The sequence below is a fragment of the Gekko japonicus genome, unplaced genomic scaffold (genome assembly GCF_001447785.1).
Source record: "Gekko japonicus isolate JY-2015 unplaced genomic scaffold, Gekko_japonicus_V1.1 scaffold1905, whole genome shotgun sequence".
In the NCBI taxonomy this organism is placed as follows: Eukaryota; Metazoa; Chordata; class Lepidosauria; order Squamata; family Gekkonidae; genus Gekko; species Gekko japonicus.
The window spans coordinates 77622-104241 of record NW_015175418.1 but is presented as its reverse complement, the minus strand read 5'-3'; the positions used below and the strand labels follow the sequence as shown (position 1 = coordinate 104241).

The window sequence follows — 26620 nt, the reverse complement described above, 5'->3', positions numbered from 1 at the left end:
TTAGTAGTAGTACTTTAGTTTTAGAGGTATTTAATTTACATCCAGGTATTGCAGCATACTCATCAATGACTTTCTTAAGTTTCCTATAAGACTTATCAGTATCTAACATGGAAACTGCCAAATCATTGGCATAAAGACTCAATTTAAAACAATGATTTTGGATGTGAATCCCTTGACTCTCTGGGGCGAATCACATATATAGATTTCTAGTGCCTCAATCACTGTTGCAAAAAGTAGAGCTGACAGGGGAGAGCCCTGCTTAACACCTCTTTATTGGGGCTGATGAAGAAACAGGTATTGCTATTCCTGACAGTGCACCTGAATAAGTAGTTCTCTCACCCAGTTAAAGCTATCACCGAAACCAAATGCTTTAAGCATTGCCAGTTGGAATTTAGATTGCACACAATCAAAGGCCTTTTCTGTTTCAAGAAGCTTTTAAGCTTTTTATTGATCACATAGTGACTGATCATTGACTATATATTTTGTAATGATTTGCACTAAACAACAAGCCAAGGGTTTGTTAAGAGCTTATAACTGTTATTTAATAAAGTTATGAGCCTCTACGAACGGATTTCTTTACCATCTTTGTCAGACTTTTAACACTACTTTGCCTGACTTTGGCCGCAGGCACACGGGCAGGAAAATGAGGGGGGGAAGCATGGTTGTTTTCCCCGGGGTAAAATAACGCGCGGTTGTGCCAGCAGACATACCATGGAGGTCCCGTGGTAGAGGGGAGGTGCCGAGCACACCACAATCCTGCGCCACGGCAAAGAAGCGGCGTGGCAAACGGGTGTTTTTTTCTCCGGACACCAAAGTATGCGCATGCCCCGTTGGGTGCTCGTGCGCATCCCATGGACAGTTGGGAAAAAAACCCTTTATACGTGGGGGCATGGGCGGGCGCCGGAACTACCACCGGAAACGCGGTCAGATGCCCGCCCTTGCCCTGCAGTTACCTGAAACTAGTACCTCGGAGGTACTAGTTTTTAACCGCGCACCTTCGGCGGGAAGCCTCGGGTTCACCACGGGAGCTCTACGCTTCCCAGATGTGACGGTGAGATCGCGCCCGGAAAATCCACCTATCTTCCGTCTCTCTAGCGTGCCTAATGCTCCGTGTGGCCGAGGCCCTTGTTAGTCTTTTGCTTAAGCAGGACCCTACAAATCTGCCTCAGATTTACTTTATGTAGAAGGAAACTGACATCGCTGTCCCCGCAAATTCCACAGATATTGTTTTGCAGCCCGCCCCCCGCACCACTGCCACAACTCCTATCAGCATTCGCCTAAATTGATTCCCACAAACTCCACCTGCTGCCCATCTGTTACCGGGCTCAGTTGAAAGCATCGGGTATCCCATACAAAGCCCTTTCTGGCCTTGGACCCTCATATCTGCAGGACCGCATCGATACGACATCTAGTGAAGCTCGAATCTCGTTGTGATCCAGGTCTGGACATACAGGCCCCCGAGGCCAGTGTTTGCTTGAGGAATGATGGTTTTCTCTGTTTACAAGGAATTCCACATTGCTGAAGAGGGGGAGAAACTGGACAATGAGATGCAGCAGACCAGACTGGAATTCCACCAGCAGTTGATGGCAGAAACTCAAGAGAGCCTGCAGTTCTTACGGCAGCACCTGCAGCCAGTGGTTGGCCAGGCCTTGGTCCAGCACGCTCGGCATCTCGCTGCAAAGCATGACACAGGCGAGGAAGAAGATGTCCAGGTATGGCTGTGGGGCAGAAGGTGCCTGGTCTGGCGTGCGGGTCCTCTTCCGCCCGGCCCTCCTCGGTTTTTCTCAGCACCCGAAGAGGCTTTTCTTCTACTCTCAGGGTATCTCGCCACCGCCACCTGACCCCTGTACGGAATTGCCCACTGGCTGGAGCCCCCCTGCTCTTCAGGAATGGGAGGCTCCCTAGTCAAACCTGAAGCTAGGCTCATGCTAGCAACCTCCTCCCCCCCCCTCCCGGCAAGTTTGAAAAACACCCCACATAGAGAGGTTTCTGTGTTGAATAAAATGGGAGTCTGGTGGTCTTTCATGAGTCACAGCTCACGTCTTCAAACGCTGCGAAGAGAAAATAATTTCTCTCATGTTTATCAAGAAAAGGACACAAGTGGTGAGGGGAGCTGGGGCAGAGAGATCCTTGGTGTAAACCCATCTAACCTTTCAGATGTGACTCTCTGTACAAGGGACCGGAACAAATAAAGTTGTGGTGTAGTGGGTAGAGTGGAGGCCTGGGAAACCCCGGGTTGGATCCCCGTGTCTGCTCTGGAAGCTCACTGGGTGACCTTGGGTCCGTCATAAACTCTCAGCCTGGCCTACCTCACAGGGCTGTTGTGGGGAATTGGAGAAGGGGAGAACAATGTCCTTAAAAGCCGCTCTAAGTCCGGACTGCGGGAGGGGAGTAGGATATAAATAAACGCCAGGGCGTGGTGGACGGTGGGGAAAGGTCAGAGGTTCTGTGGGGTGCAGATAAACAAAAGTGTAAATTAAGAGGATAAACAACTGATGCAGTCTGAAGCACAAGAAAATTAAATGGCATTAGTAAAGGGTTATATAGTACGATACAACATGATGAGATCAGCCAGTTAAAAGTTTCTAAAAAGTGGATTCTCTTGAGCTATCAGAGATGTTAGGGACTAAGAAATTCCAAGTCTCTGTTTAGGCCAGGATGACACATTCAGCACCTTTGAAACCATTTTCCCTCCAGAGTGTGTGTGTGTGTGTGTGTAAAACAGTGAATTTCAGATCTGCAGTTAAAATGTTCCCCCGCCAGTTTCTGAATGCTGCAATTTCTAATGTCTGATTTGTGTTCTTTGATTCTGTCACGACCAGGGTAGATAGTAGAAATGTATTGTTGTTGGTACACGACGGCACGTGTTAAACGGACTGGTGGGCGAATGGGTGAGCCCACTTCCTCGTGGTCTTTATGATAGTTTCCCTTCTCTAAAGAGCTCAGCAGAAGGAATCCTGTGACTGACTGGCTGTTTTGCTTCCTGCTGTGGCGAATGGCAGGGGGCCTTGCAGGAGATGCTGAAGGAAGACTCCATGGAGAACATTTACATGACCAGCAACCGAGCCCAGATGCTGCTGCGGAATTACTTGGAGCAAGTGGCCAAGATCCAAGAGAGTCATGAAGATGCAGCATGGAAAGCGCTGCAGGGTATGCTGCTTGGGGGGGGGGGGGCGCAAAGCTGCCCTTATTTGTATCTGGATTTAATAGTAATTGACAGATTGAGAGGCCCATGGAGATCAGTTTATACCCCAGAGAAATCATGCTGGTAACACACGGGCTTCCCTTCTCAGTGAGCAAAAGTCTCATTTTTTTTATCTGACACTTTCCCCAAACGTCTTAGGGCAGCAGGCTTGGCCCTCCCCGCCTCTGAGAGAAAGGGAGGGCTCGAATGCTGGTCTCACAGCTCTGAGTCTGTCACTCTAACCACTACCCCACTCTGCCTCTCTTTGTATCTACGATATGCTCGGAAAACACTCCTGTGCTTGTTTATTGGAGCTAAGTCCCACGGAGTACAGTGGGTCTTACTCATCAGGAAATGTGGGCCTGTTCACACATGCAGGAGAATGAGGCGGCAAAGACCTGGGGGAATGATTCTCGGGACCACTTCAGATTGTGGCCAGAGGTGTGCAGAGGATCATGCTGGGAGGCAGCCCTTGATTAAAAACCGCCTGCCAGTGGCCAGGGGCCCCCCCCGCCAGCCCAGGGAGGGGGAGGGCGCTCCCTCCCTGGTGTGCTGCTTTCAGAAAGGCCCCCTCCCAGCTGGAATCCCCGACTGTTAGCCAGAAGCAGTGAAGCCCGTTCTGCCCCACCACTGCCCCCTGAAGCGTTTCCGTGCCTCTGGACCAGCCCTCTCCTTGGTCTCTAAGAAGCGAACAGGACTTCGGTCCTGCTTCCAGTTCTTCTTGACCAGCTCTGGGGATGCAACGTAATGCTGCCACCGCCACCCACCCGCCTTCTCCTGCTTTCCCAGTTCCCCTATATTTATCTCGCCGTGGTTTGTGTCTCAGCCCTGACCCCAAGTGCTGGCAGTCCGTCATGGGAAGGCCAAGAAATGGGGAAGCGGCTGGGGAAGGCAACATTGTGAACCCTGGCGGCGATGCAGGCGTTCCGAGTGTTCTGATTGTACACCTCCTCCGGAACTTAATGCATCAGACGGCTTCCGTCTGCCCGATCTTAGGACAGAGCAGAGTTCTGTTTTCTGGGTCCTGCCAGTTTTTATCCCCACGTGGAGTTCGAAGCGGTCTCCGTGTTTCCCCCTCGCTCGTTCTTATCTTCACGGCAGCCCTGGAAAGTAGATTGGGCTGAGCAAGCTTTCCATGGTAGTGTGAGGCTCTGGACCCAAGCCTCCTTGACCCTCTGGGCAGACACTCTAAGCACAACACTGCACCAGCCTTCCAGTGTTTATGTTGTGAGCAGACTTTTAAGAAGCATACATCTAATTATCCGGGAGAGATTTTTTTAAAAAAAAATGCTATTTTTTTAATATAACTAGCTCTACAGTTTTTAATTACATTGCCAGAAGTATACCCGGCGGGTGTATAAAGGAGCTGTATTGTCGCTCTGCAGGAACTTTTAACGACTTGATTTGGTGTGTGCTGTGTTGTGCTGATAAGAAATCTCAGTTAACAGGCTGTTATAATGTGTGGCTTAAAGAGCTGGCGATAAAAGCCCTGTGAAAGCAAGCCGGAGGTTATAGCGAAGTGGTCTTTTAACAGAAAGGACTGAATGCCAGAGACATCAAAAGAAGTGGCACTGCGAGGAAGGAGACCGGCCAGACCCTCCGAACGCTCCCCCCGCTGGCTGGGAAAGGTGAGGTGAAGCAGCTCCTTTGCTTTATATGACTTGGTGGCCATTTGATGTTTGTGGGATTGAGGCAAACTTTGCATCTCCTTTTTGCTTGTCATTGAAGGAATGTGTTTGTTCTCAGATTAATATGCGCGCCAAAGTGCTTAGAATGGCCTGTTGTTATTTGCATAAATGTCTGAGGGTTATTACTATGAAAGGCCCTTATTAGTTATTGCTGTTATAATAATGAAAGCAACTATAGAAACTAGCAGCTTTGATCAATAGTAGTTTATTCTGGCACTTCACTGCCTGGTTTAGGGCATTCAAGCCAAGGTCAAAAGCAGAGACTGGGTCGCAGAAAAGGGATGTTACAGAAGGGCAGATTTATAGGGTAACAAATCTTACTACAGAAGATATTTTTTCCCTGACGGGTCTTTCTTTTGCAGTGTCCCTAATAATAGCTGCTAGCTTTAAGGAGGGATTTCTTGAGCCTGTTGAGTCCCTCCGCCAGCAGCAGCATCTCTTCCTCTGAACTACTTCCGTTATCTTTGAGTCTGAATGTGTTCAGATGCTTTTTTTCTGGCAGTTTGCAGTATGCACAGCTCTGGTGTGACAGACCTCAGTGTGAGTGTTGCTTTCTCTAGTGTGTGAGACATCAATTGCATCCAAACATGGTAGGATATTGTGCGATCATGGCACGCAAGAAATCATTTGCCACGGGGGTTGTCTTGTCACCCCCCACCTCATCTAGTTACACACAAGTGCTCTAGCACGGCAGTAACACAATCTGCAATGATGCATGGGTGCATCTTGTGTTGTTGTTGAGCCAGTGTGTGAGGGTCGCACGTTTTCTGTGTTATGAGTTCAGTGAAAATCTTCCTGTTTGTTCTGGATTGTCAACCAGGGTATTGTTACAGATATCTTCTTTGTTACTATGGTTATTTGCAGTGCATTACCGTGATTGTGTTTGAGTCCAGTGGCACCTTGAAGACCACCCAAGTTTAATTCTGGATATAAGGTTTGAGTGTGCACACAAAAGTTTACATCCTGAATGAAACTTTGTTGGTCCTCAGGGTGCCCCGGGACTCAAGCTTTGTTCTATTGCTTCAGGCCAACACAGTGACCCACCGGAATCTGTGATTGTGTCAGGCACACTTAGGGTACATGCATTAGCAGTCAACTTCTTCTGCTCCGGCTGTGTGTGGGAAACGGACTGAAGGTGACTTCCACCAGCCGTTGCTATTCCAGTGTGTGTTTCTCATCACATTTAGTGGGTTGGATCTAACAGAGCATTTCCACAGACGGACGGATGGAAGGATTTCTGTCCACGAAGGGGGGGGAGGTTTCCTCGCAGTCTGTGGACAGGCCTCCTTTCCTCTGTGGAAACGTCCTGTTCATTTTGTGAACCACAGAATGGTCCAGCTGGGGTAGTTTGGGCGTTGCTAGAATCCATCACTGCTTAAACAAATCATTGCACTTTCAGGCTGGTGCCGCGGAAAAGAGCAAGAGTCCAGGAGCACCTTCAAGACTTAACACAACGTGTGGCAGGGTATGAGCTTTCCTGAGTCACTGCTCACTTTTATCAGATACCCGAAGAAGTGAGCCGTGACTCACAAAAGCTCCTCCCCTGCCACAAATTTGGTTAGTCTTGAAGGTGCTCCTGGACTAGGCTTACCAAACGCCGGCGGGGGAAATCTATTTCCTGGCAGGATGCGTGCCGCGGGGGACGGCTGTGCGCGCTGCACCCGCCGTCGCCAGGATGTGACGCTCCGCGTTACCCTGGCAACGGGACCCAAACAGCCCCGTTGCCAGAGTAACGCGGAGCGTCACATCCTGGCGACGGCGGGTGCAGCGCGCACAGCCGTCCCCCGCGGCACGCATCCTGCCAGGAAATAGATTTCCCCCGCCGGCGTTTGGTAAGCCTATCCTGGACTCTTGCTGTTTTCTTCTACTCCAGACAGACTAACAGGGCTGCCCATCTCGACCGGTCCCCATGGAAGGCTGGTGCTCCCCTTGTTGCCCGGGCACAGTGGCCTCCTCTCTTGGTCAACAACAGAATCCTTCTATAAAGAAATCTCCAGCAGGTCTAATTGTCCTGCTTTGTTTTGCCAGAACTCTGTGGAAGCCAAAGAGGGTCTGGGCGTGGTTTGATGTCCAGCAACGGGGCCGCTTAGCCGCCCTGAAGCAGAAGATGGTGTGCCTGAACCTCATGGGGACAGAGCTAGAGAACAAGCTAATGGTAACCGGGCGGGGGGGTGGGGGTGCAGAAAGGCGCGTGCTGGGCCTTGGGTGAAACGTGGGACCCACCAAGAGGAGCGCAACACACTCTGCCCAGCCCCCGTCGCAGTGTTGGGCCCTCCCAGCTTTAAATGGCTGGTTCCCCTTGGGGGGCCGGGGGGGCCTGGCTCCTCTCTGAGGAACGACCTTGGTGCTGTTTTGTCTACAGGACTTTATTGGATGTAGTTTTCCTGCACTCCCAAACTGCTGTAAGCCACTTTTGTGGCTGTTGGAGAAACAGCGTGGATCCAAAATAACTGGAGTGTGTTTATTCTTCCAGTCCCCTCCCCTCCCCCCACACACAATGCTCCCCCTTGCGGTGGCCAAGCAGAGTTCCCCAAACACAACCAAAAGGGCCACCCGCTCAGCTCTCGTGTCCAAATGGCTCTAGGCACTTTGGGGCTTCCCGGCTTCCCAGGGGCCTCTGTGCCGTTTTCGTGGCTGTGGCTGGAAGCGTGGTGCAGCATCGGGAAACATGGGGGAACCAAAGGTGCTCTGTCGGACCGCAGATGATTTTCACGTCGAAATCTGTCTCAAAAACCTGCTGGCCCCTCCAGGAGCCAGGTTCAGAGCCATCGCGGGGTAGAGATGTGAAGGCCCGGAAAGAAACCGGAAAAATTTGGGGTGGAAACGGGTTTTTTCTGGTTTTTTCCTGAAGCCCTTTTTGTTTTTTTAAGAAAAATTGGAAAAATTGAAAAAAGAAAAGAAAAAATTGATTATGGAACGTTTTATTTTAACATGATGAATAAAATATTTTAGGACAAGGTGTTAAGATATTTTTCAAATCATTTCTAAAAGATACGTACGGTATCAGATTGATCTAATTTCTGTGCACTGAGGACAAGCAAATCCTAGGTTACAAACTGAACTCTCCAATGCAAGAACAAAATGCATTTCTTCCTTTAGGAGGTGCTATTGCCACAAGAAAAGAAAAAGGTTTCAGTTTTGCATGTGGGTGGGTATTCTGTTTGTAATAATTGTTTGGATACACTATATTGTTAATATGCTAGTTGTGATAGTTTCATGCCAAGCAAAAATGTCCATAGTCATATTTTATGTTCCTAAAGTAACAGAAGTGCTAATGTAGCCTTTTTTTCAATTTTTCCGAAAATTTCCCGTTTTGCCCCCGAAAAAAACAGAAAAAACCCATGTTTTTTTCCGAGCTTCAAAATTTCCATAAATTTTACATCCCTATTGTGGGGGCAGGGAAGGAGCTCACGAGGGTCAAAAAAATCGGTGGGGAAATGAAGCCCCATCTGTGCAATTTGGGGCAAGCCTGGGAGCCTGCCCAGACTTCGATGTAGCAAATTAAATGGAATATATATGTGTGGAAAGTCACTGAACCAGGATCCTGGAATCGGGTGGTCCTAACTGTCCTGTTGCCGTCGTCTGCTTCCAGAGAGCGGAGCAGCAGCTGTTGACGGAGCTGTCAGCTGCCCTTCGCCTTCCCTGGTCTGGTCCCAGGCAGCCGTTGGATTCAGCTGCGGAATTAGGTGAACCTTTTGGCGCTTGAAATTTTAAAAGGGCAAAGTGGCTGCTCTGTATAAAATGCCTCTAACCTGCAAGTCTTTCCTGTTGCCTGTTCCCTTCCTCTTCCAGAACGGGCCTGGGAGGTGGGAAACGTGTGCCCTTTGCCATGGGATCTTAAGGAAGGAGGTGTAAAGGGGGAAAGCGCAAGACAGTGGGCTGCCTGGCATTGGGCAATGAATAGTGCTGGAGGTACGCACAGGAGCAAGTGCCAGCCGGGTTAGTGGCAGTCCACACAGGTGCCACCTGGACACACAACAGAGGGGCAGGGCTGGACTTTGGAAGCCAGGGATTGAGCCAGCAGTGGAAACGGGCTCTCCCAAGAGTTCATGGTGAAAAGTCTTGCCCGTCCCTAGATCCTGTTTTCCTGCCATTCCCACGACTGAGCAGGCCTCTCACTTGTCATAATAACTCTACCTGTCATTGATTTAAGGTGACGGCCACCTCCGTCTGTCTCCACAGACGTTCACGATGCCGGACGCAGTTTCGTCTCCTGGGCTGCTGTGAAGGGAGAGTTCTGGCCGTCCCGCCTTCTGGCTTACAGTGGCAGGGACCGGGGGGGGGGGCGTTATGACAGGGATGTTTGCTGGCTCCTTCTCGATTCAGCTTGTACCTGAACAGTTTCGCATCAGTCTTGGATGGCTCCTGCCACCCACCGAAGCTTGGCTGAGACTCGTGTCCCTGTCCTGCTTTACGTGGATGATGATGCTGTTTTGTCTCAAACCAGGTTCGGTCTGCAAAGGGCCTTGTGATCTTTCTCCAGCTGCTGTTCCCGAGAATGCTTGATTGTCTGAAATCTAAGATCTTAGTTTTCACCAAGATCAGGAAATGGAACCCCTTCAGTGGTCAGTCAGTCAGTGGGTCCAATATTGAGCAGATTAAGGCCTTCTCCGATTTGGGGATCGTGTTCTTGACAGATTTCTCTTGGAACCCCCCCTCCCAACTTAAAACAGCATTTAGCCAAGCAAAACCACGTGCAAATGCTATAAACAGGTTCTTTCATAATAGGGGGGGGGGGCATATTCCTGGAGCTGCCCAGGCCTTCAACTTGAAAGTGGTCCCCCCTTATTTTTTATAGCTTCAAAGCTATCTATGATAATATTGATCGACCTGTGTCCCAGTTTGAAAGAAAAATACTGAATGTTCCCTGTTGTGTATCAAACATTGTACTGCGGGGAGAATTTGGACAAATATCCCTAGAAGTAAGAGCCATGGCTCCTTTGCCTTCAAACTGAGACTAAAACCATTCTGTGCTGAAGATGGCTTGCTCGCCACTCTGCAGTGGGGTATCCAAAAATTGATTTGGATGAAAGCCCTGGCTGAGAAATTGATGTTAGTTTGGAATGTCGTCTAATCATATTTCTGATATGGACACATCCAAAGTGTTTTCTTTGATCAAAAAGCATATCCAAGAAACCGATTACAGCAGTTTGGTCTTAAGAGCCTGCCATGTCTGCTCACCCCCGTCTTTTGGTCTCTTCCCCCCCCCCCAGATCTTTACTCCGCTCCATGTGTACCCCACGATACTGTGGAGCTTTCTTATTCACAAGATTGAATGTTATACCTTCAGTGGTTCTACAGGGGAGATTTCTGAATAGGCTTTATTCCGATAGAATTTGCCCTTGTGGCCTTAATAGGATTGGCACATCTTTTCATGTTTTGCTTGAATGCAGGGTTTTTTCAGAATATAAGGGATCATTGTAGTAAGCCTCCAATTGATCAGCCGTCCCCTTGCACCCCGGAAGCTCTCTGGTCTCCTTTCTCGAATGATAAGGGTCCCAGGATGAGTCCGGCGGCAGCAGCGGCAGCAGAGTGCCTTCTACTCCTTCCAGCCCCTCGCGTCCAAACAGTGAGGAAGGACAATCTTCTGGTGCTCAAGGTCTGAGGTTGAATTGAATTGAGGTTGTATTCGGAGCCCAGAGAACACGGGCTTTGCTGGTAGCACTAATAATCCATGGACCTCCTTTTCAGGGCTTTGTTAAGCAAGACCAGCTGCCAATTTCAGGCTGAAGGCAAGAGGGAGAGAGCTGGAATTTGGCTGGAGGAAAGAGAGGTGCTCCCCCACAAAAAAAATTAACATCATGTGGGAAAGAATTCTGGCAATTTATCCTGGTGAGACTTTGGCAGTGCAGCTTGCTTCCCACATGGAACTGTTTTGCTCCCACTAAACAGAAAACCATTTTCATTCTTTAAAGAACCATGAGCATTTGTTTCTTTAACATGACAAAGACTTTTGAAAAGAACTTTTTGTCAGTGGTTTTGTATTGGCCATTAGGTGTGCCTCAACATTATAAAAGTTGGGGCATAGTTGATATTCCACATTTAAAACAAGAGCCCCTCAGATGGGAAGTAAACCCCCTTTTGAAGCCTTTGAGTAGGTTCCTCCCCGGGTAGTGTTCTGAACAGTCTTCCTCTGTCTCTCCGGCAGAGCTCAGCCACTGAGAGAAAGAGACAGACGTCAAGGGAGCAGGCACACCTGTCAGATCCAGCTGTTCACTTGTCCTTCCACTTTCTCCAGGAAAGAAGCTGCAGCCCAGAATGCTGGACCCCCAGTCTCAGGAGGGAGAGGAGGAACACCACGCCAAGGACGCTGGCTCTCCTGGCCTCCAGGTGCTGTGGACTCCCCAGCCCAGTAATAGTCAGCAGAGAGGGAATGGATTCACTTGATGGCTGCCCCTTAGGCCGGGCCGGGCCCTAGAGCCTGCCTCAGCACTCCCTGGAGTTCTCCTCAGGGGTGCCCTTCCGCTGGTGGGCAGCTGGCCAAGAGGTGGGGGTGGCAGGGAGAGCTGCAGCGAGGAAGGCCTCAGCGGGGACCGAGGCCACGGCCGGTATAGCGTACCTGTTGAGGTGAACTGGTGTGGTCAGTCCAGTCACCATTCGTTAGCAGAGTGCTTAAATAAAGCCACAAACGCAGGAGCGTCACTTCCAGGGTCCTCAGTTTACAAAGCTACACAGAGCCACGTTGCAAGTTTAGAAGAGAAAAACTCCTCTCTTTATTGGAGAAGGACACTTTGGAGAGGAAGGAGGAGAGACGGATGGATTACTAACTTACTAGCTAAAGGATGGAGGCGGATGGGGAGGGGCCCGTCTGCCTCGTGGTGCCGAGAGAGGACCGCATGCCCCCCTCTCTCGGTGTGTGCCAGCAGACAGCACGTCTCCATTCAGGGTGAAGGAGAAGCAGGAAAGGGCCATGGGCCCCTGAGATCACAATCTGCATATCCAAGAGGACAGTGGCAGAAGAGTGGATACAGGGAAGAAAGGCCAGTGTGCCCGTCTAGCTGTCTAGCCTCTCCTGCCACTCAGTCTGGAGGTCTGAGGCAGGGGACGCCGCACCTGGGACTTCCAGCGGCACCCAGAGGCCACGGGGCCCAGAACCCTAAGGAAGGGCAGGGAGGGAGGGGGGCAGTATGGGAGGTCGTCCAGATCAGGCCGGAAGCTGGATAGTCTTGGGCTCAACATGAGCTCTGAACATCACATTAACTCAGCATAACTCTGGATTCACACACACACACACACACACACACACACACATGGGGGTCTCTGTCCTGGGCACCTGTGCTGGGCGTCTTCTTGGCCTCGAGCAGGGTGGTGCTTCATCGGCAGCTGTTTGCATGAGCCGCATTCTGTGCCGTCACGGCTGCACAAGCCCACGGGTGTGTGGGGGGGGGGGGGCAGGGTTGACGCTGCTTCTGAAGTGACGTCTCTCTTTTAGGAGCCCTGTCAGGAAATGACATGAGGATGGGACAAGCCAATTTGGGGGAATTCCTCAGCTGCTGCGGCTCACAGCTTCCTGCTTTAAACTGATACCTCTCAGCGGCTGCTAACTCTGACGATAGCGTTCACCTGTTGTGCTCAAGGCAGGTGTGCCGTGGCCGTCACAGCCAGGTGGAATAATTTCACTGTCTTTCCTTACTAGAAATAAGCGGCAGAGTCCCCAGGAAGATGAAGCTGGCCACGTGAAAAATCCAGAGAAGGTGCCGGAGAAAAGACACGGGAACATTCCATAAAAAAACATTTTTTTAACCTTTTTAAAGCAAATTATTTTGTATTACCTGCAAGAGAGTGGAAGCCTCAACAATCAGAGGAGTGCTGTCCTGACAGGGCCTCGGCCTTCGGCTTGGATCGCGGGGCCAGAGAGGACCTGCCTTCTGCCTGGAGGGCGCCTGGGCCACAGGAGCACCCTCGAGGGGCAGAGGGGCCCGACGCCTCCCGGGGGCAACACTGAAGACGACTCAGGACTGCTGCTGCTCAGAGCTGACGGAGTCTCTGCGCCCCTGAAACCGGCGTGCCGCTGGCCTTAAATCCCATGGCAGGTCTGGACGTATTTAACTGGAGCAGGGAGCCTGCTGGGTCTTGACAGCGGTCCAGTCGTCTTCCCTGGATCATTCTCAGTGGAAATCTGTCCTTCCTCTCTGCGGGCAGCCCAGGTCACCCGGCTCTTGTGAGGGCAACAAAGCCTCCCCCTACCTACCCCATTCTCGGAGCATTCCCCCCCCTCATTTTGAACAAAAAGCTCTTTATAAAATCATTATAAAGCACCAAAGAAATGCTTGCTCTGATAAACGTGCCTGAATAGTAGTGAGCAAGGGTAGAAATCCTCACTCTGGCATCCGGGGAGGGGGGGGTGTCCAAGGGAAGCCTCGGATTCAGAGGCCAGCCTGTGCCTTGTTTGAGGATTGGCTGGAGGGACTCTGAGCCCCCGCCCACCAAGAAACCTTTCCCTTTGGGCCCGTGCCCTTTCTGTAACTCGGAATAAAAAGGTTCAAAGCAGTTTTTCATATTGGCTCTTTTGAAGACATATGTTAAGTTTGTATTTCCGGTATGCCTGTGATTTGTATAAAGTTTTATATCGTTATTTTAACTATTGTTTTTTTTCTGCAAGCCACCCTGAGCCTGCCTCAGCGGGGAGGGCGGAGTAAAAACCAAAGTAATTAATAAATAATCAATATAAACAAAGAAAACGTGGATTTGATATCACTTTGAGTATTTTTTTTAGAAGTAACCAGGCACCCTTACAGCATCCAGTTTCTAAATCTATTAAGATAACCTGAAGCACCCTGCCCAACTTTTCTCGTTCCAAGAATACAGCCTCCAAACCCCAACCCATAAAGGCAATGGTGGCTCTGGCTGCGACTCACAGAGGGGCCATTAGAGCGCCTTCCCGCTTAAGGAACTCAGAGCCCCTTTCTGCATGTTGGGTTTTCCATGGGGACAGGACCCCCACCCACCCCTTCTCTTTCAGGGTTGCCCTCAAGGATAGTTAGTTGCTCAAAGGCCTTTCCTGTCACGTCCTGGAATTCAGCACAGGGTTGAAGAGACCCCTGACTTCCGGTTTGGTCTCTGTGAATGGCGGTCGCAACTTTGGGAGGCTCCCGGAGGCGATTCGCCCACGCGCGGTTAAGGGGGGGAATCCGCACAAGCGGAGACCCTAAGGAGCCTCAGGGTGAGGTTCCGATCCGGGGCACACAGGGGATGTGCCTCTTTACCGGCCCGAAGGTCGGAAATTGAGGCTCGCCCCATGCCCCAATGGCCCTTGCTGCGGCAGTGCCCCGCACGGGGACTAGCAGAGCCGCCGGACGTCACTGAGTGATGAAGCGGAAAAGCGTTTGAAAAGAGAAGCAATCGGCCAAAACCGTGAGTTGGCGATCGGAAACGTGAAAAAAGAGATAAGCGCATTCCCCCCTGTCGAAAAAGCACAAGGGAGGAGGGGGAGAGCCCCCCCTCCCGAATAAACAGAGACAATCAATAGAAAGAAGAGGGGGGAGTGAAATCTTGGAAGAGTGGTGTTACCTTTTGGTGAATTGTTTAAAGAGAGGCAGAACGATTCATTCTTAAGCTGCGCGGCACGAACTTTTAAAAAGTAAACAGTAAGACAAAGATGTCGGGGCAAAAAAAGTTTCCTGAGAAGCCGGTGAAAAAGCTGGGAGGAACTTCCGGTCCTGGCTCCCGCCTCTTAGAGCCGGCTGTCAATCAACAGGAAAGGGTTGAAGAGACCCCTTTCTCACCCCTCTTCACCCATGTTTGTGTGCATGCCCTTATCCAGCCTGAAAGCCCAAACGCCTGACCTTGTTTCTGAGACCTCCACTCCTCCCTTACTGTGACCTACCTATCCCTGTCCCCAGGACGCCAGCCTGAGCACACCCCACAGGGCTCGTCGTGACTCACAGATTCAGGCGGGTCGCCGTGTTGGTCTGAAGTAACAGAACAAAGTCCAAGTCCAGTGGGGGCACCTTGAAGACCAACACAGTTTCATTCTGGGTAGAAGCTTTCGTGTGCATGCAGAGCTTATACCCAGAATTGAACTTTGTTGGTCTTAAAGTTGTCGCCGGACTTGAACTTCATAGTGGCTCACAGTGAGGCCGCCTAATCCTGTGGAAGTTGGGGCCAGACATGGCAGGCTTTCTAGCCAGCAAAGCATGCCACCACCCCTTTCAGCTTAGTGGCACTGGTGTTTTGTGGGCCAGCAGGAAGCTCTCGCGTTCCCCTGGAGCAACAAAGCTAGCGTGGTGCAGTGGTTAAGAGCAGCAGAACTCTAGTCTGGAGAACTGGGTTTGATTCCCCACTCCTGCTCCACGTGGGAAGTAAACAGAGGTCCATCAGGGGCCCCTATTGGCCACAAGGTATAGAGAGGAACTCTCAGGCTGGGGCAGGTGATGGTCTGTATTCTTGGTGCTTTGGGGGGGGGCAACAGTGGGAGGGCTTCTGGAGTTCTGGCCCCACTGCTGGACCTCCTGATGGCCCCTGGTATTTTTGGCCGCTGTGTGGCACAGTGTTGGACTGGATGGGCCATTGGCCTGATCCAACACTGGCTTCTCTTATGTTCTTATAGGAACTCTCAGACTGGGGCAGGTGATGGTCTGTATTCTTGGTGCTTGGGAGGGGGCAACAGTGGGAAGGCTTCTAGTGTCCCGGCCCCACTGGAGGACCTCCAGATGGCCCCTGGTATTTCTGGCCGTTGTGTGGCACAGAGTGTTGGACTGGATGGGCCGTTGGCCTGATCCAACGTTGGCTTCTCTCGTGTTCTTATGTAAACCCATGTTTCCCCACTCCTGCTCCTTGGGCCAGTCACCATTCTTTCAGAGCTCTCTCAGACCCCGGTCCAGGTACACTCAGTAACTCTCACTTTGGCAGTGATAAGTTTATTAGAGCATATGCAAGATCCAAAAGTCACCGTGTCAGAACTGAATTCTTTTGATGAGTACAGTCTTATTATAGAAAATTCAAGCAGGTCCCATCCACCCTTCACCTAATTGCCATGCCAGTCCTGGTAATCTGGAGTCCGAGATGGTGCAAGAATGTGCTCAAGAGCACTTCTCCTGGGAACGCAGACAGAGGAGGAGAAGGGCAGGTCTGGCGGAAAGTCACGTCTTCTAAGAGCAAAGCCCCCCCACACCCTCAGGAGTGCCCTCCCCCCAACCATGATGGCAGCCGAAGCAAGGGAAGCATAGCAAGGTTTGACTCCCACCCCTCCCAAGGTGCCAAGGTACCCAATATTATCTAACGTCCATAGCACCTTTATAGTGTTGGAATGTTTTTAGATTATTTTAGGATTAAATTGGTATTGATGTGTTTTATTCTTTTTTATGTAAGCCGCCCTGAGCTGGCCTTGGCTGGAAGGGTGGGGTATAAATCCAATAAATAAATGAATAAATAAATAAATAATTACAGAAATTGCTAATGTGTTTTATAATGCTACTAGAAATAATGCCCGTTGCGGAAATAAATACAACGGGATCTAGGAAGAGGCTCTGGGAGAGTGCTTTGGCTTTGGGCAAACAGTGTCAGTTTCCTGTGGCGACCTCAGCAGGGTTTAATGACAGAGTCCACTGTTTTCTCCAGAGGGACTGATCTCTGCTACCTGAAGAGCATTTGTATGTTTGAGTTATCTGTAGCCCTCACCTGGAGAGTGGTAACCATTGTTACCCATTCTCCTCTCCCCTATGAGGTATGTTATGCAACTGAAAATCCCAACTGCCTTGTGGGGGGGGGAGTTTGAGGTGTGGAATGGACTGAAGTCCAATCAGCTTCCATATGCAAAAGACCAGGTTGTCGCAGCAGTTGTGGTGTGGGCGGGACCCGGGCTTTGCCTTCTGATTGGTGGTGATATATGCTGAGGAGCAGTGCCATCAGCCATACACTAAGGGAGTGCATTTTAGAATTAGAACTTTGGCACCCACTATTCAATTATATATAAGGAGAGATAATTGGGCTGGGCATGAGCTCGTAGACGTAATCATGGCCGCATAATACTTTGACTGCCATCTCATAGGATCTCATAAATGTCCTATATGATGTTCTTGTGGCTTCATCGCAGGCACACCGCTACTGTCTCTCTAGCCATCTTAGCCTTCGCTTCATCGGCCGCAACTCCGCATGGACACTGAAATCATGCAGGACAATCGGTCTAGGGTGTCCCAATGCCCAGCCCGACACGGCCTCCACCAGAGATGGCAGGCTGCTGGCCGGTTCTTTTTTCATCAAAAAACCAAAGATAAAGTACAAGCAAAGAGAAGTCTTACTTTACAGTAATTATGTTTTGTTGTCATAATTATTACTTTATGTTTGGTTTTTAATATGTTTTTGCTGTTTTACTGTTTTATTATCTGCAGTATGTGATAGGTATAAAGGTAAAGGTTCCCTTGCTCAAAAGCCAGTCGAATCCTACTCTAGGGTTGCGGTGCTCATCTCTGTTTCAAAGCCGAAGAGCCAGCGCTGTCCGAAGATGTTTCCATGGTCATGTGGCTGGCATGACTAAACACCAAGGCGCACAGAATGCTGTTACCTTCCCACCGAAGTGGTACCTATTTATCTACTTGCAATTTCTTGCTTTCGAACTGCTCGGTTGGCAGGAGCTGGAACTAGAGACGGGAACTCACTCCGTCTTGCGGCACACTTCAGCCTGTGATTGGTATAAGAGAAACTTTATTTCATATTATTATAGTGATTGATATTTCCTCTGGACACCTTCCTTATGATATGTATTTGTAAAATTTGTCTTGTAGTAAAATGATGGATAAGAGAATTTACCTCTGAGGAAGTCTAGGAGAGAAATGAAGACTCAATCCGGAAGCTTCGTTATGTACTAATGTATTGTGATTCTCTTAAATATATTGTGAACTGTTCATAAATATTGTGATTCTTATGTATAAATAGGTGATTGTCTATGAATTTATGAATTAAGCACTTTAAAAATTAATTCACATTTTGCATAAAAATCTCAATATAATATTGATTGCATTGTATACAAAACCTTTCCCTGGCTGTTTCTATAACTCTGACCATTTGTCAACTGGGAGGCCTCTTACATATTTACTTCAATTATTTTTAAAAGGGAATCTTTTTTTTTTGCCTTAAATTTTGTACAGTAATGAAAACATTGTCCTCTATTCTTAAAAATATCAATAAAAAGGTGTTCAATCCTTTTATCTGGGTCACATCTAACTATGGGGCTGGCGGAGGCCAGATAATCATCATTTTTAATGAAGTCCTAGTTTTAAGTTTAAAATACTAGCTTATCAGTAGGCTGACATTAAATTGTTCAGTAATTTGTCAGTTTTTTATCAGTATTTGGTCAGGTTTTTTCGGAATTTTGGTCAGTAAAATCAGTATTTTTTGACCCTCTGACTGGTTTCCACCCCCGTCAAAGCCATTGGCAACAGAGGTCTTGCCATCTTTCCGCTGTTCCCTCTTTGGCTTGGGTCAGCCTCCGCCATTGCTCCTCTTGACCCCTTTTACCCCAGAGGATGTTTTGTGGGTACAGGGGACTACGCCATTCCTGGGGCCCTGAGGCGACCTGCTGCACCAGTTGCCATTCTGTGCTTTGTCGGTTCTAGGCCGGGGTAACACCAGCGTGTCTAGATGGGGGCCCAGGACTACGGGTGGGGCGTTCTGCCCGACTTCCCCCTGCAGCCAGGCCAGCCGGGTCCAGAGGTCATTTCGGGGGGGATCGCAGTTCCCCCGGCTGAGGTACGGGGGGCGGGGCACATGATGAAGCCCCGCCCCCTGCTTCCGGCCGCCCCGCTTCCGGCCCTCATTCAGCCAGGAGGAGGCAGGAGAAGAGGGAGGGTAAGTTGCTTCCTCCCCGGCGGTGGCGGCCGGGACCGTTGGGGGCGAGGTGTGTGGCCTTATGACACACTTCCGGTGATGTCAGGGGGTGTGGCCTTATGACACATTTCCGGTGATGTCAGGGGGTGTGGCATATGCTAATGAGTTATGCTAATGAGTTCCCCTAGCTCTTGTTCTACGAAACGACCCCTGGCCGTGTCTCGTCAGATCTCGGAAGCTAAGCAGGGTCGGCCCCGGCTAGTCTTTAGATGGGAGACCTCCAAGGGAGTCCAGGGTCCCTGTGCAGAGGCCGGCCATGGCAAACTGCCTCTGAACGTCTCTTGCCTGGAGAACCCTGCAGGGTCGCCAAAAGTCAGCCGTCGCTTGATGGCACTTCCCACTATCACAGCAGCTGGAAAGGAGTCCCAGCCCCTCTTCAGCAAGGAGGGCTTTATTGTTTAAAGGAGGTTTACAGGAGCTCTCAGTTTCTAACCATCTTGCAGTAGACACGGCCTGAGTCCATCTTTTCCTCCCACTATTCTTGTGTCCTAAGTCTATGGCAACAGTGCCCTTTGGTGGTAAAGTATAAAACTACCAGTGATTTTTCTGCTCCTTCCTCCAGGGAGGGGTAGCCATGAGTCGGTTGCGACTTGGGTGCTAAATAGTTATTATTCCTTCAGGCAGGAGCCTCTGACAAACACTGAGATGGGATCACCCAGCCATCATGTCCGCCTGCCCCCCGATATTCAGTCAGTCCGTCCTTGGGGCCAGAGGGGCCCAACAAAAGATACGGCTGCCTCAGGTGAATCAGAGACAGCATGAATGGAGACATAATAAAAACTAAAAGTAAAGCTTTCCCTTGCTCAAAAGCTAGTCGAATCCGACTCCAGGGGGGGCGGTGCTCATCTCCGTTTCCAAGCTGAAGAGCCAGCGCTGTCTGAAGACGTTTCTGTGGTCATGTGGCCGGCACCGAAGCGGTACCTATTTATCGACTTGCAATGTCTTGCTTTCAAACTACTTGCTTTCGAACTGCTAGGTTGGCAGGAGCTGGAACTAGAGACGGGACACTTAATAGCCACAGACAAATCAAACATCATTTCAAAGCAGGCAGACGCCCTGCCTGCTTTAGTTGTGTGGATTCCAGGGGCCTTCACATGTCCCAGTTTTGTACCGTCACTATGTAGAGTGTGACTGTACAGGAAAGAAACTCAGAAAATAAAGGGGGCTCAACCTGAGAATTTTATTAACACCCCAAAAGAGCAGGCAGCACAGAGCTGGCACACTCCTTACAAGGGAGATTTTTAGAATATTATTTCAGTAGATGTTATTCAAAAGCCTGTTTATATGTAGGCAGTTCTCGCCCACTTAATTTAATAAAATTGTTTCCTGTCCCATGAGCTCCACATTGGAAAGCTCTCCCATTCCACTTTGTGCGTGGCTGCATAGCCCTTCTGTGATAGGATGCCTGGTGCCCTACCGATGAACTATGCCATCTCTGCCTTCTGTGACATCATAGCATGTCAGCCAATGGCAACCTGAAAAGCAACCCTCGGGAAGATTAAGGCCGTGTGAGAGTTAAGCAGCGGGTGGGGGGAGCTCCTAAAATGTCTGGATAGATGAGGCTGCTTTCTGTGTTCTCCCTCTGTCTCAGGGTCATACGTGGCTGAAGAAAGCTTAATGCTTTAAAACTAAATTCAGTTGTGGGGGTGGTTGTTTTGCTTGAGGGAGTGGCCTGAAATCCTTTCCTGTTGCCTGGCTGTCACAACCACACCATGTTAAGACCGCCAGCAGCCCGTATTCCTACAGCAGGGAGCCCACGAGGTGCCCCGGGAGGACCACAGCGGGGCCTTCCTCTGCTCCTCCTGAGAGCCAGCTGACTAGCTGGGCACGGCCTGCCACTCCTCAACATGGAGGTCCCAGTCAGGCATGATGGCTAGTGACCGTGGCAGGGCCCAAACGTCTTGAATCTGATTCTCTTTGAAAACAGTAGAAGCCATCAAGTAGCATCCCAACACCACACGGCAGGGAGCTCGACCAGTTAACAACCCCACTATGTGAAGCTGTTCTTTCATCTGCCCTGAACCTATTTCAATTGCATTGGACATCATCCAGTTCGAGTATTTGGGAGAAGAAGAAAAATATAGCCACTTCCTGCACCCCATGTGTAATTTGGTTGTCTTCTATCATGTTCTTCATTTAATTGTATTTTTCTACTTGGAAAACCCCCGGCCCTCTTGGCAGTATTCCATAACTGCTCTTTGCTTTGTGGGGCAGGACATTTAGGATTGTTCAAGTGGGGCCAGAATGCTTCACTAAGGCGGTGACACAGTACTGAAGGAACCCCCTCTTTAAGAAGCCATCCCTTCCTCAAGCCCCTAAATGAGCTCAAGAACTATCAACCAAGAGCAAGTATCCCTCCCTTGGGCAAGGTTGCTCATGCAGGTGGTAGCTGGTCAACTTTAAGCTTGCTTGGATGAGAGGGAAATTTCTAGACATACTCCAGTTTAATTTCAGACCTGTTTTTTTAAACTGAAATGGTATGCATAACCGTTATTAGGAGATGTCCATGGGACCCGGTTGCTTTTTCTGTAACTTTCCCTGGAAAGGCACGGTCTGTCAATACCAGTTGACCAAGTGGGGTATTGGAAGCGCTCGCCTCTCTTTGACTGATAGGCCACTTGAGGTGGGTCTAGGCCAGGGGTGTCAAACATGTGACCCCCATGCAGGTTAATTTACACTGGCGCACATACGTTAGCTGTCAGATGGGTAAGGTGGCACCCGGACAGGTAAAGACCATCCGCTCTTCATATTTAATCTCACTCCAGATATCAATTCACGTGAAATCAATGCCTGTCCCAAAGGTGACCCCCAACACCAGGAAATTAGCCTGGGAAACATATTTGGAAATGACTGGAAGAGGCCGACAGGCAAACCCGTCCCTGGGTTCAGGGATCTTTCCCGGGGGGCTGAAGGAGGCGGTGGCAGTTCCGCTCTTGAAAAAACCAAACCTAGATCCTGTGGTTCTGACCAATCCCTGCCCAGTCTTAAATCTTTCCTTTCTGGGCAAGGTAACTGAGAGACCAGCAGCAGAGCAGCTCTGGAAATTCCTGGATGACACGTCAGTGTTGGATCCATTTCAATCCAATTTCCACCTCGGCCATGGGACAGAGACCGCACTGGTTGCCCTCACAGACAATCTCTGCAGACAGCTAGACTGAGGTGGGTCGGTGCAGCTGATATTACTTGATCTTACAGCACAATCTGCTGACTCACCACCTTGCCGACGCCGGGATCCGTGGGGCAGCCTTGCAATGGCTTCCCTCACTCCTCCACCGTCGGGGACAGAGGGTGGTGCTGGGAGGGACAGTGTCCCCAAGGCACCTGCTGGAATGTGGGGTTCCTCAGGGGGCATTTCTCTCCCCGATGTTATTTAACATCTATATGCGGCCCCTCGCCCAGCTAGTGCAAGGTTTCGCGTTGGGGTGGCCAGCGACACCCAGCCATTTCTGTTGATGGGTGGCTGGCCGGATACCGTCCTTGGGAACTTGGCCAAGGGTTTGGAGGCTGTGGAGAGGTGGTTAAAGCAGAGTCAGCTGAAACCGAAACCAGGTAAGACGGAGTGTCCTGCTCCGGGGGTCGCAGCCGAGAACCAGCCCACCCCGGGAGCCCCGGCAACTCACCCAAGGACGCCGGACGACCCGCTGGCAGCACGAGGGAGCGACGCGGCTGAGCGACGCAACTCTCCCTCCAACACGGGCGGCGACTGGGCAGGGAAAAGCCCCGGTCGGGCCCGAGCACGGAGCCGAGGAGCCGGGGACTTCAGGCGGGCGGCTGGGTGGGGCGCCGGATGGGAGCAGCAACAGAGACGACCCGTAGAGTCGGGCCAGCGGGTCGGCGGCGCGGCCCCGGGGGCCGTAGGAACCACCGCCGGTGTGCGCGCGCACCCCCCGGAGACGCCCAACGGCGTCTCCACTGATATTGGGGGCGGGGCAGAGAGCACGGGGAGATTGGGGGCGGGCGGAGGACGGAGGAGGCTGAATAAAAGGGGGACGCAGAGAGGGCCGGGGAGGAGAGCCCGCCGAGACGAGAAGGAACAGAGAGACATCGTTCGGAGGCCGAGAGAGAACCCAGAAAGAAGGGCACGGTCACGGCGGGCAGGCAGAGGGGCGCTGAGGGGTGCTCCTAACCCCGCCCCCTGCCAGTCTGAGGCCACCTCTCCCCCGCTTTCTGCCGACGCTGCCTCCTTCCGTCCAGCCCTCAACCCCTTCGGGCTGTGGGACTGACGGTACCCCACTACGGCCACCGGGGGCGCCATCCCTAAGGCCAAGGGGGAACCTGACACGGAGGTTCTGTGGCTGGGTTGGGGGGAGCCATGGTTGGGTTGCCAACTCCCAGCTCTTGAGGGTGTGCCTCTATCACTGGCACAGACCATCAAGAGCCTGGGCATGATGCTGAATCCCTCCTTGTCTATGGAGGCCCAGGATGCAAAGGTTGCCAAGCTGGCATTTTTCCAGCTGTGCCAGGTTAGGCAACTGGCTCCCTACCTCTCTCGCCCCAACATAGCCACAGTAAATTATTTATTGTATACTATCCTGTTGTAAGCCACTTTGAGCCCTACTTGTAGGGAAGGGCGGCCTAGTAAATCTAATGTATTAAATAAATAAATAAATAAATAAATAAGTCTCTCCCACCTAAAAGGAACAACAATGGTTCTCAGAAGGGGTCATTTCAAGCAGGAACGAGCAGGAAAGGCATTCCAGGAGTAGCAACGTTTCCCCTCCTCTCTTGCAAGCAAACACACACACATGCTCTCCCTTCCCTTTGCTCCTCCCTGGGCTCTGAATTCCTCCTCTGGCGTTGCAGCTTCCTCTCTCCAGCGTCTCCTATTTCCTGCTTGGGAAAGGAGAGAATGCAAGCCTTCCTTTGTATGGCGGAGGGCTCCTCCCCTCCTCCTCTGGGGAGGGAGGGGGAGGGAAACAGCCAGAGAGAGGGGGGAAATGGAGCCAGTAGCTCTTTTAAAGAAGACTAGAAATTTCTTCATCCAGGTAAGGTTTTGTCTGCTTGCAGATTTCTTCGGGGAGGGAGGGAAGCAAAAGAGAGCAAGTGAGGGGGGGTGAGAGTCAGTGCCAGCAATGTTTTCTTCCCAGTTGTTTTTGCCTACAGACTTCTTCGGGGGGGGTGCTAAAGAGAGCATGCCACAGAGAGAGAGATGGATTCCCTTTTGCATTTCTTCATATACAGCTGGAATGTGAGTCCATCTGTCCTTATATCTTGGAGAGTGAAGTGATTTCAGATGTGAATGACAATAGCAGGCATTGTTAATGAGAGAAACAACCTAGGTCTCAATTCAGTCCAGGAGTTTGCATTGTCTTGAGCTTTATTATCAGTTGCAATTCAGCAGTCTCTCTTTCTAATCTCCCTTTGAAATTCCTTTGTTAGAGAACTGCTACTCTTAGGTCAGCAACTGAATGTCCTGGAAGGTTAAAATGTCCCCCACTGGTTTTTGAATGTTGTGGTTTGTATTAGCAGTAGAAAAAGTAAGAGTCCAGTAGCAGAGACACTTTAAAATTTCCTGTTGCCCTGTGTGCAGCCCAGAAAGAACATTGGCAAGAAATGTGCACTCTGTACATGTTCATGCCCTTCATTTTGCTGTTACTTAAAATGGTGTGGTACAGTTTCAAGGAGACAACTAACTGGGATTTATAAAAGAAATGACAGGATTGCCCACTGGAAACAATGGGAGAGGCTTGTTGACTAGCATGGGCTCCACTGAAATACATTGCAGCACAAAAAAAGTTGCAAAGAAAATGTGGGATGGTTTTTCCATTAAAGTCTTTGGGCCTAGATACGCTACTCTGGGACCGGAATGACAGCCCCCAGAGTGGAAAGACAGTCCCTAGGAATAGAATCTGTGCTCTGGCTACTGGAATGACAGTCCCCGGAGTGGAATGATGATACCTAGCAACAGAATCTGTGCTGAGGGACTAGAATGACAGGTCACAGAGTGGAATGACAGGACAGTCCCTGGGAATAGGTTTAGTGCTCTGGGACTGGAATGACAGGTTGCAAAGTGGAATGGCAGCCCCTGGGAATAGGCTCAGTGCTCTGGGACTTGTACTCACTTGTAGGATATGAGTTTGAAGTGGGAAGAAGATTGCTGTTACTCCTGTCTCATCATTAATTGTAGAGCTGATGATTTTCTGATAAATATTGAAACCAATTAACATCTTGACTATTTTCTTTGTGCTTTGGAAGCAGTTTTTCTCCAGGTAGGCTCGCCAGCTCTGAGTTGGGAAATACTGGGAGATTTTTGGGGTGGAGCCTGAGCGGTGGGTGTTGCCTTCTGACACACGTCTGGTGATGTCAGGGGGTGTGGCATATGCAAATAAGTTATGCTAATGAGCTCCTGCACCTCTTTTTCTATGAAATGACCCCTGGTTCTCAGGAACACTTTGAAACACTTGTATCAGTCACTGGGGGCATGCCAAGTCATTTTGTTCTTAGACATCTTTCCCCCCCCCCTATAAGTGCAAGCTCACATCTTTAGCGGTGCTTGCTCGCTCACTTCTTTTGGCTGGCTTGCTGGCTGGCTTGGCTTGGCTTGGTTGCCTGCTTGCTCTTCCATCTATCACTGCTCTGCTATACTGAACACTCCTACTCACGTGTAGACTCCTTGAAGTGCAGGTTGCTTCTCACTCCTCCACAGATCTGAAACTTCAAGACAGGTAAATAAAACCTCTTCTTTTCCTTTCCTTCCCCTTATAAGTTCATTGGTTCACACATCTTAAGCAGCAGAAAACACTTCTTTCTTTCTTTCTTTTTGATACAAGAGCTAAAAGGACTGAGACAAATTTTGCGATAGCTAGAGGGATCTTCGGATCCTCAACACCGAGTACAGGGGTTAGGGAGGTTTCCGGAGTATAGGGGGACGATTGATCGAATAAAGGCTTAATATAGTAATCCCTCATAATCTCAAAAAGTCTGCATTCCAGCAGGGTGTGAAAGGATGTATCTTAAGGCCACAAGGGCAAATTCTGTCAGTGGTAGGGCCTATTCAAAAATCTCCCTTGCAAAACCGTTGTAGGTGTAAAGTTCAGTCTTCTTTGGTGTAGTGGTTAAGCACGAGAGCCAGTTTGGGGTAGTGGTTAAGCACGTGGACTCTAATCTGGGAGAACCAGGTTTGATTCCCCACTCCTCCACTTGCACCTGCTGGATGACCTTGGGCAAGGCATAGTTCTGATAATAGCTGTCCTTGAAAAAGAGCAGTTTCTGTCAGAGCTCTCTCAGCCCCACCTACCTCACAGGGTGTCTGTTCTGGGGAGGGGAAAGGAAAGGAGTTTGTAAATCGCTCTTGAGACTCCCTTGGGTAGTGAAGGGTGGGGTATAAATCCAATCTCTGAGCTTTGGTTTCTCTGATGGCTGATCTGCAGTACCTAGTAACTCTCATGTACTCCTCTTTAGAGGTCTGACCTTCCCTCCATTTCCTGAACATTTCCTTTTTCTCCCTTAGCTTATTCTGAAGTTCTCGGTTCATCCACATCGGTTTCTTGGAGCCCTCACCATAAGAACATAAGAGACGCCAATGTTGGATCAGGCCAAAGGCCCATCCAGTCCAACACTCTGTGTCACACAGTGGCCAGAAATACCAGTGCCATCAGGAGGTCCAGCAGTGGGGCCAGGACATTAGAAGCCCTCCCCCTGTTGACCCCCCCCCAAGCACCAAGACAGAGCATCACTTGCCCCAGAGCCCCTAGCTATACCTTGTGGCTAATAGCCACTGATGGACCTCTGCTCCATATGCTTATCTAATTCCCTTTTGAAGCCGTCCATGCTTGTAGCACCCACCACTTCCTGTGGCAGTGAATTCCATGTGTTAATCACTCTTTGGGTGAAGAAGTACTTCCTTTTATCCGTTCTAACCCGACCGCTCTGCAGTTTCATGGAGTGCCCTCGAGTTCTTGTATTGTGAGAAAGGGAGAAAAGT

General features: G+C 50.2%; 1 protein-coding gene across 1 annotated transcript in view; it reads left to right on the top strand.

Annotated features, from left to right (window-relative positions):
- EVC (Ellis van Creveld protein) overlaps window positions 1–13796 on the top strand; it is a 54680-nt gene extending 40884 nt beyond the window's left edge. The window contains exons 16-22 of the mRNA XM_015425775.1: window positions 1506–1712; window positions 3003–3150; window positions 4719–4812; window positions 6901–7027; window positions 8465–8558; window positions 11111–11202; window positions 12509–13796. Coding sequence (XP_015281261.1) covers window positions 1506–1712; window positions 3003–3150; window positions 4719–4812; window positions 6901–7027; window positions 8465–8558; window positions 11111–11202; window positions 12509–12514 — 768 coding nt within the window. The 3' untranslated portion in view covers window positions 12515–13796. The remainder of the gene's footprint in view (window positions 1–1505; window positions 1713–3002; window positions 3151–4718; window positions 4813–6900; window positions 7028–8464; window positions 8559–11110; window positions 11203–12508) is intronic.
- Window positions 13797–26620: the final 12824 nt, after the last annotated feature.